The sequence below is a fragment of the Ovis canadensis genome, chromosome X (assembly GCF_042477335.2).
Source record: "Ovis canadensis isolate MfBH-ARS-UI-01 breed Bighorn chromosome X, ARS-UI_OviCan_v2, whole genome shotgun sequence".
NCBI classification, from domain to species: domain Eukaryota; kingdom Metazoa; phylum Chordata; class Mammalia; order Artiodactyla; family Bovidae; genus Ovis; species Ovis canadensis.
The window spans coordinates 48463582-48473760 of NC_091727.1; the positions used below are offsets into that span (position 1 = coordinate 48463582).

At 41.6% G+C, this 10179-nt stretch overlaps 1 protein-coding gene across 3 annotated transcripts in view; it reads right to left on the minus strand.

Annotated features, from left to right (window-relative positions):
* The window catches only part of ZC4H2 (zinc finger C4H2-type containing), a 77351-nt gene extending 72344 nt beyond the window's left edge, over positions 1–5007 (minus strand). Inside the window, exon 1 of one of the 3 annotated variants that reach the window (XM_070291549.1) lies at positions 4770–5007. In XM_070291549.1, the coding sequence (XP_070147650.1) occupies positions 4770–4822 (53 nt within the window). In that variant the 5' untranslated portion in view covers positions 4823–5007. The remainder of the gene's footprint in view (positions 1–4769) is intronic. The other 2 variants (XM_070291550.1, XM_070291551.1) reach the window with 2 other exon arrangements.
* Positions 5008–10179: the final 5172 nt, after the last annotated feature.

Here is a 10179-nt window from a genome sequence, read left to right on the forward strand (position 1 = left end):
AAGAGTATCTTGATTATCCCTTTATTCCTGAAGGTTATTAGCACTGAACATAGGATTCTTTATGATCCTTTTTCCTTCAGCACTTGAAAAATGTGCTACTTCCTACTAGGGCCTCATCACTTTCTGATCAGGAATCTGCTGACTTTCTTTTTTTTCCCCTTGAAGGCTGTCAACCACAAGTTGGCACTTTCCATGGGTGCTTACCATCTACCCCTACAAGGATTAAATCATGCGCTGCTGCAGAAACTGACCTACGACACCCCCTGAAGGACTTAAGGAAGGAAAGCAGTAATCTTTGGATGAAGATCAGCTGCCCCACAACCTGCACACTGGAAAAGATACAATTTAAAGGACTATCTCCAACCTGGATGAAAGGACTTTTTATCAGGTACTCTTAATTATATAATGCACAATGAAAACTGAAGGGAAATTGACTCTTGGATTAATTCCCACTTCTAAAGGCCCCTACACTAGACTGTTCTATAGAGAGGACTGCTGATCTCAAATTCACCTTAAAACAATGTTCAAACACAGGACACTCACTAGGATGAGAAAAAGACATCAAAAGTAGACAGCTTACCCAAGATGCTAGACCTGATTCATATGATCATTTATAATGTTTTCTTGATTTCTTAGACCTCTGCATATAAATCAAATATTTTTCTACCATGGACACAATCCTATGCTAATTTTAAAGGTCAATCCAATTATTGGGTTGTGGCCAATTACCTGTGTCTAGTACTTCCAAATTACCTTGGTGAATTTCTCCACTCTAAGGCTCTAATTGGATGACCCTTAAAAAGCTTTATTTCTATCCTGTTCAGGCTACTTTTGATATTGCTAGGTGGGATCTTCTCTATTGGCCAATTAATAATGCCTGCTCTGACTCTGGTCATTGCTCAAGCTCAATCAGAGCAACAAGCAAAAATTCAGCCAAGGAATAAAACTTCTCACAATTGTGGGATGGATTTATGTGGTTAACACCAGATTGTGGTCATTTAAGATTTAAACAATCCCCCCCACCCCGCTTTATCTTGAGAACAATTAAATTATGCTAAGGATACACAGCCTAGTGACACTAGGAAATTGGATTGGGAGCCATATGGACAGTGAAAATATATAATTTCCCTGAAAGATAAAGATTGGTACAGGATAAGAATAAGTCAGATCTGAGGATATAGGGGGCTGCACCTAATGGAAGTTACTGGCTTCTTACTTATGACTTTAATAATATTGCTAGTTACGTTATTTGTACTTTGCCTGTTCTACAAGATTATTACCTCTTGTTTGACCAAATGTGTGACTGAACCTCCAGTGAAAATAATGATGACTAGGTAAATTGAAGCAGTTGATCAAATATTCTGTATGTGATCAACAATTATAATAACGTAACTCTATATGGGAAGATACAAAAAGGGGAAATTTTCCTGGACTGTAGCAGCTTAACTAAGACAAGTTAGTCCAGAGACCTTTGATTACTGTTGATAAGACCTAGTCCAGTAACAGCACATTGAGTGGCCTGCCTGAAAAATCTTCTTGAGACAGGAGAATGAGCTTTCCTAGAAATGTGGGACAAAATAGTCATGAAATGCTTCCCAAAGTATGGCTGAATTTATAACCATGAAGGGGCCCTGTCAACTGCAAATTGGCCCTTGCTGTGGGTGCTTGCCATCTACCTCTACAAGGATTAAATCATGTGCTGCTGCAGCTGCTAACCTCCAACACCCTCCGAAGGAGTTCAGGGTAGAGAGCAGAAATGAGGCATTTTGTGTTCTAGGAAACTGGCAGGACAAGTCTTCAGATAGTTAGATACTCTCAGGAGCTGATTTTATGAGCCCAGTTCTTGTATCTCCTCATATTTAAAAAAGCCCAAAACTCCTTCATGGTGAACAACTGTTTCTCATGACTAGCAAAAGCTTCATGAGACCAGCAAAAACTTTCTACAAAAAATATGTCCTTGATTCCATGTACTCCCACTTTTCCCCCTGCCTCTTTGGAACAGTTTCTCAGAGCTATTTTCTGAGGTGCTGTCTCCTGGGGTGAAGTCATCATATTTCCCCAAATAAAACTTAACTCGTAACTCTCATGTTGTGCATTTTTTTTAAGTTGACAAGGTATAGGTAAAATATTATTTCTTTGGCTGCTTCCTAGATCTTTTCTCTGCTTTTGTTTTCAGAAAGTTGACTTGTTGAATGTGTCTTGGTATGAATTTCTTCGGGTCTTTCCTAATGATGTTTGCTTAGTTTCTTGGATCTGGAGGTTTATTTCCTTTGCTCAGTTTGGGAAGTTTTAAGCCACTACTTATTCAGGTACTTTTCTGGCCCTGTTTTATTTCTCTTCTCTGAGATTCTGTTGACATGAATGTTAGATCCTTTGTTATAATGCCACAGGTCTGGAGCTTCTGGCTCTGTTCAATTCCTTATTTTCTTTCTTTTTTTTTTTTGGATTTAATTTCCCTCTGTTGTTCAGATTGGGTTATTTCTATTTTATGGTTAAGTTGTCTGATTCTTTCCTCTCTCTTCTCCATCTTGCTGTTGAGCCTCTTCATTGAGTTTTTAAGTCTTTTTTTTTTTCCAGTTTTCAAACTTCCATTGGTTTTCTTTGCACTTTACATTTCTTTGTTGAGATTTTCTATTTAAATGCTGAGATTGTCTATTTTATCATTTGTTGCAAGTGTGATGCATTTGCTCCCTGAAGCATTTTTTGATGGCTACTTTAAAATACTTACCAGATAATTCTAACCTCTGCGCTATCTCAATCCTAGCATCTGTTTACTTTCTCTTGCCACTGAAATTGATAATCTTGGTATGTCAAGTGATTTTTTTTTTACAATTAAATTGGACACTCTGGATCTCTGGTTTTTGCAGGCCTTCTCTGACGTGCTACTTTTGCAAGGAAGAGGGGCAGCATAAGTCCAGGTTATCCACTGGGTCTCTGATTGACATCCAATTTGAGGAGAGGCTCTTTGCTATTGCTGGTTGGGGATGAGAGTTCTGACCTCTCTATGGGCCTCCTAGGATCCTATCCCAGCTAGTAGTGGTAGGAATGCCAAGTTTACCACTGGTGAGGATGGAAGTCATGCCCCTCCATTTGGTCTCTACTAAGATAGGTCACTTCTCCTTGCTTCCAACTATTCCTTCTCTTGGGGTGGGGTAGGATGCCTTTAAAGTCTGTAAAAAATAAGTCTAGGCTCTTCACTTGCAGGCAAAAGTTTCTTACCAACTGCATTGTTATTATGACAGTTGACCTTTTCCTGCAACAAGGTGTCTCACTCCCTATATCTGGATCCTTTTGAAGAAAAGAAAATGCAACACATGCCCACTCTCTACCTTTTACCAGACCCTCCATGGGATAGAGTGGGAAGCCCAGAGCCTCTGCACACAAACGGACTGGGTTTCTGTCAAAATCTGGTATTTTCAAATGGTTTGGTTCTGGAAAAGTTACTTAAATTTTCTGAGCTTCCATTTTCCCCGTTGTAAAGGAAGTGTAGGAAGTTGTCAGGATTCTTTCAGAATGAGCAATAGTAGGTCAATCAGCTTGGTAAATAATAGTTCCCTTCCTTTTACTCTCCAGAAGAGGTAGAGATATAATTCCTGAAAAGGACAAAAAAAGCCAAAGTGCTTCCCCATGACCACCATCACATGTGAATCTCGTCTAAGGCATTCACTCCAAGAGTTAAATCTCTTGATCAAAGCCTTATTTCTTAAAGGGACACACTTGATATTCTCCCCCATTTTTCTTCAGGTTTCTAAAAAACACTAAACAGAGACTGCCTGATCCAGGTCACCCTCAGAAGAAGGGTGGAAGCCGAGGTAGAGATGGGTAGGTGGGGGACAAGGGGCCTTGGCAGAGAAGGGCAGAGGAAGGAAGGCCTAATGTTGGCCCAGGCAGTTCACTCAACCAGTTATTATGTTCTGAGCAAGGACAGTATCATCCTCTAGCCAATGCCACTCCTGGAGAGAAGGGGGAGGGGATGTAGGCAACATCCACTTTGCCAACCTGCCCATCAGCCCGTCACCTCTGGGTCCTGAGTGCAACTGCCAGTAGGTGGTAACTGCCTCACCAGTCTCCACCACTCCCGCCCCTCTCCCCTCCCTGAGCACCTGGTAGAAGAGGAAGAAAGCAGTGAGTGAAAGCAAAAATTACACAAGAGCGAGTGCTCTCTGTCTTCTCAGTGCGGGCCTTGCATAAGATTCCTCCTTATCCCCAGCTGGCAGTCCCCAGCTGCTGCCACCAGCCCCTGATGCGTTAGACTCTGCTTTTAAAAGGCTCAGCTGAGCTCGAGGTCCTGAAGTTGAACAGAATACTGAAAAGAATCTAGATTCATAAAGAGCAAGGAGCCAAATAAACCTTGGAGCCAATCAACACTTTAAAGAATAATGGGTGGGAGATAGGGGAATGCCCTAACTCCCACCCAAGAAGAATAAAGCTGTCTTGGGACTGATACCACCGCCACCCTCGCCACACACACACACACACCGCCCCCCCCCCCCCCCGTATGTCTCAATCTGGCTTTCTCAAACACATCTGACAAGAGATCCCTCTCGGTCAGTCTGTTTCTCTGCCTCTCTCTCTCTGCTAGTCTCAGTTCTGACTCTCCCCTGCCTCTTTCCCATCCTTGAATTCCATAGTGAATGGGATCCTTTCCCGTCCCTCTCCGCAAGTAGCCCAACAATAGATACTTTCCGTAGGTAATAGCCCTCTCCGGTAGTGAGGGATTTGTGGAGCTTCGGAGGGGTACTTGGCGTGCACTGCAATGTTGTACTTACCTGATCTCTTTAATGCTTTCCAATTTGCACATGATTTCCTGCTCATCTGCCATGCTTTTCACTCTCAACTTCACGTCCTGAGAAATACACAAACACAGAGACTCAGGGATACAATAGACACAATGTAACCACCTCCTCTCGGCAGGAGGCTCTGAGCCTGTGCGGTAGGGACGTGGAGAAGGCCTGGGAGCTGTAGTCCACAGCTCTAGGACCAGCCAGGCAGCCCAGGGGCCTGCAGGACTACAACTCCCAGAAGGCCAAGCGAGACATTCCTGTTTCTCTTCCTGCAGCCGCACTTTAAGTCAATTTGTCACCGATAATTGTGTCAAAGTTTGCCAGGAGTACAAAACAATAGTGATATTCTTTTGGGCGGTGCGCGGAAAAAAATGAGGAAGAAATGCCACAGAAGGCCACTTAACAGATGAGAGACATACTCACATCCCGCGGGGGCCCCTCACGCCAACAAAAGCTTGCCAGGTGTCGCTCATTAGTGGACACTGGGGCTGGAGAGAAACTCTGCAGGTGACATTGCTCCTGAGAGATTGAGTGTTCTGGCAGCCGTCTGGGAACTAGTGGCTTTGGGATTCAGATGGAGATGGAGTGGAGGTAAAGAAGAGGCAAAGGAAGGAGGGAGCAGCTGCTATAGCTGAAGGATGGGGAAGGGGTGACCTCTTTCCTTCCTGCCCTCCATCCATTCTAGTTACTGAGTTCAGATTTTGCCAATCAACAAAGGAGGTACTGGGGACAGTACTGGGTGGATACTGGGATTGGCACCGGGGTGAGGCAACGGTAAAGTAAAAAAGTCCTTGTCTGTGAGGAGCAGGAGAGTATGAAAAATAACCCAGTAACTAAAGTGCATTGTGCTGTAATAATACAGAAATGGATAAAGTGTAATCTGAGCAGAGAAGATGTAAATAGGTCTCAAAAGGTAACAGAATTTTCCAGTCCATTGAGGAGGACTGACTTTCCAGTACAGGGCACAACACATACAGGAAAGAAAGGGCAAGTAGGCCAAGGTGTCTGAAGTGCAAGGTTAATATATGGAGTTCAGAGGAGGAAAAGAGAAATGGGGAGATGTACCTGGAAAAGATAGGTTGGAACCAGGTTGTGAAATGTTTGGATTTAATCATACAGGCACATATATGTCACACATTTATTAAGTGTGCTAAATAATACCAAGCTATTTTATGTTTCAAAGCACAGGGGTGGTAAAGTTGGAGGGATGTCTTAGGGAAGTGACTCTAGAGGCAAAGAGGTGAATGATTTCGGGGAGATGAGAGCATGTAACAAGAGTTAGTTGTTTAGAGAGCATCGACAGGCCCAGAGAGTTGGGTTTTGGACAAATAAAGGACTCTGACTCACTTCCAACTAAAAGTAAGCTGGAATTCTTTCCAATTGATCTTGCCCTTTCTTTTTCTGGGCCTCAGTTTCCTCATCTGAAAACTGGACCTACGAAGCCACACCTCAAAAGCTTGTTGTGAGTACTCAATGAGATCATTCTCAGATGGTGCTAAATAGAAGGCTTGCTATTGTGGGGAGCTGGAGAATAGTGGGACATGAGTCTCAGGAAATTCTGGATATACATACTGAGTTTAAGAGTTCTCTAGAGAATTGAATCCCTGATTTTCTTTGGATCCTAGACATAATAACTTTACACAGGAATTTTACAGAATTTTACACAGTAAATTCTCCCTGGTATCCAGCCTAAAAATTTCCTGGTGGTCTTGAGGATCCCTGTCTTGTAGTGTCACTAAAAAGCATCTGAAGACAATTAAGTTGGTTGCTCACAAAGACTGTGGATCTGAGCTACTGTACCTTAAGAGTCCAAAGCCAAGGCTGCAGCCCTGTTCTATAAGAGGAGGGGGAGGGGAACAAGGCCATGTAAGTTCCTGGAATGTATCTGATACTGTGCTAAGAGCTGTATGTATATTCCCTCTTTTCATCCTCTCAATCACTGTGAAGGTGATGAATAGATTTATCCCTTTTTACAAGGAAAAAAACTGACTCTGGAAAACTGGCTTGGCCAAAGCCACAAAGTAAGTTATAAAGCTAGAGCCTGGGCACAGGTTGAACCAGGGGACTTTGGAATATCTATGAAAAAATATGAAGAACAAAAGTAAAATGGGATCTTAAATGTATATATTTATGTCAAAATTGTTTTATAAGTTAACTCTGATTTGAAGAGAAATGGAGGATGTGTATAGGGGTGTTGGGGAAGTTATTTAGAAATGGCCTCTGAGGTTTTAAAATATTTCTCTCCTTCTGTCATCCACTTCCTTCTAGAATCGTTATCTCATGCTATTTTCACACGTCTGGTAAGGGTCTAGATATGGCTTTGTATCTGTTTCAATTAATGTGTTAATACCTTTACAATATGATTTTCAAAGAAATTTGGCCAGTTTCTTTCAAGCCTCACCAAAACCCTATTTCACAAATAAGGAACCAGGACAAGAGCAGCAATGTACTGATCCAGGGTAACCCAGCCTGTCTGACACAGAAACATAAGCCTTGACTCAGGGACTTGCGCTCTTTCCATAGTCCCACACTGGCTCTATCAAGCTGCTGTGCCCCCATGGAATCCAAATGGCTCTGTTACTTCAGCTAGATAGTACACTCCAATACAGGGAGCCTGCAGAGGACCAAGTATGTTCCATCTTTGCAACCCAAGGACATCAAAGTTAGATGACAGTTAATCTAGGTAAAGGGGGCTTGAGCACTTGGAGCTTAGAAGAAGCTTTGTGTTATTTGTAATAGTTAAGGTATCCAACTAAGGAAAGGGTTCATAAGTGTAACTGTCATGGATTTGTCTTGGTTTCTTAACCTCTTTATTAACAGGTGTCTCACCTGCTCCTTGCTGAGTGCTATGAAACCCAAGCTAGCTGTGAGACGAAGGAAAATGTTACAGATAAAGAGAAGGCAATAGAAAGAAACCTTACCTTCTGCTCTATCTCCTGAAGTAGCACTTAACACAGTATCTTCAAGACAATCTGGTAGCCTTATAGTAAGAAGTGTTCAATTACTGTTTAATTACTCTCAGTTGATTAGAAAACTCTTTAATGGATGACAATATTTTAGAGCTGTGCTAGAAATGAGTTATAATGTGTTATTTTATTAGAAAATATTGGTTTGAGGTAGTAGAAATAAATGCCATAGTTCTATCAGGATCAACCTTGTCCTTATTTCTAAGAAACAGGTAAGGAGGCAGGATATGTTGGGATGAATATTATTAAAATGCAAGGAATTAGCAAAGGAGAAGCCAGCCAGTTTCCTCTTAACCTGATATTTTCAAGGAACAGATCAAGATTCAAAGAGTGGAGGCCAGAATGTTTGAATTCATACATCTTTCCCTTTGTTTCAATAATGAACTAAGAGAGGAGGCAGAGGTGCAACAACAGCTTTAAATCTGAATTAATTTTCAAAAAGTGCTGCAAAAAAATAATTGCAGAGGGAGGAACACTCTAATGCTCATTCTAGGAGGCTACCCTGATACCAAAACCACACAAAGATATGACAAAAAAGAAAATTATAGGCCAATATCACTTATCACTGATGAACATAGATGCAAAACTCCTCAACAAAATACAACAACATATTAAAAGAATAATACACCATGATCAAGATATTTATCACAGGGATACAAGACTTCTTCTGTATACACGAATTAGTCAATGTGATATACCATATTAATAAACTGAAGAATAAAAACCATATAATCATCTCAATAAATATAAGTGAAAGTCACTCAGTTGTGTCAGACTCTTTGTGATTTCATGGAATTCTCCAGACCAGAATATTGGAGTGGGTAACTTTTCCCTTCTCCAGGGGGACCTTCCCAAACCAGGGATGGAACCAAGGTCTCCTGCATTACAGGTGTATTCTTTACCAGCTGAGCCACAAGGGAAGCCAAAGGATACTGGAGTGGGTAGTGTACCCCTTCTCCAGCAGATCTTCCCAACCCAGGAATAAAACTGTGGTCTCTTCCATTGCAGGTGGAGACTCTTTACCAACTGAGCTATCAGGGAAGCATCAACAGATGTAGAAAAATCTTTTGACAAAATTCAACACCCATTTCTCCCAGCAATCTTGATTCTAGCTTGTGCTTCCTCCAGCCCAGCATTTCTCATTATGTACTCTGCATATAAGTTAAATATCAATAATCTCAGATATGCAGATGGCACCACCATTATGACAGAAAGGGAAGAAGAACTAAAGAGCCTCATGATGAAAGTGAAAGAGGAGAGCGAAAAAGTTGGCTTAAAGCTCAACATTCAGAAAACTAAGATCATGGCATCCAGTCCCATTACTTCATGGCAAATAAATGGGGAAACGGTGGAAACAGTGGCTGACTTTATTTTGGGAGGCACCAAAATCACTGCAGGTGGTGATTGCAGCCATGAAATTAAAAGACACTTATTCCTTGGAAGGAAAGTTATGACCAGCCTAGACAGCATATTAAAAAGCAGAGACATTACTTTGTCAACAAAGGTCTGTCTAGACAAGGCTATGATTTTTCCTGTAGTCATGTGTGGATGTGAAAGTTGGACTATAAAGAAAGCTGAGTGCTGAAGAATTGATGCTTTTGAACTATGGTGTTGGAAAAGACTCTTGAGAGTCCTTTGGACTGTAAGTAGATCTAAACAGCCCATCCTAAAGGAGATTTGTTCTGGGTGTTCATTGGAAGGACTGATGTTGAAGCTGAAACTCCAATACTTTGACCACTTGATGTGAAGAACTGACTCATTTGAAAAGACCCTAATGCTGGGAAAGATCGATGGCAGGAGGAGAAGGGGACGGCAGAGGATGAGATGGTTGGATGGCATCACTTACTCTATGGACATGGGTTTGGGTAAACTCCGGGAATTGGTGATGGACAGGGAGGCCTACCATGCTGCGGTTCATGGGGTCACAAAGAGTTGGACATGACTGAGTGACTGAACTGAACTGAACACCCATTTATGATAAAAACTCTCCAGAAAGTGGGCATAGAGGGAAACTAACTCAACTTTATAAAAGCCATATATGACAAAACACACAGCAAACATCATTCTCAATGGTGAAAAACTGAAACAATTCCCTCTAAGATCATGAAGAACACAAGCATGTCTATTTTTGCCACTGTTATTCACCATAGTTTTGGATGTCTGAATCATGGCAATCAGAGAAGAAAAAGAAATAAAAGGAATCCAAATTTGAAAAGAAGTAAAACTGTGACTGTTTGCAGTTTACATGAAAACTACATGTTTTCATAGAAAACGTTACATAGAATGCTTCACAGAAACAAACAGAAATATTCATAGAAAATATTGCATAGAAAAGGTTCCCCTGGTGGCTCAGATGGTAAAGAGTCAGCCTGCAATGTGGGAGACCTGGATTTAATCCATGGTTTGGGAAGATTCCCCTGAAGGAGGGC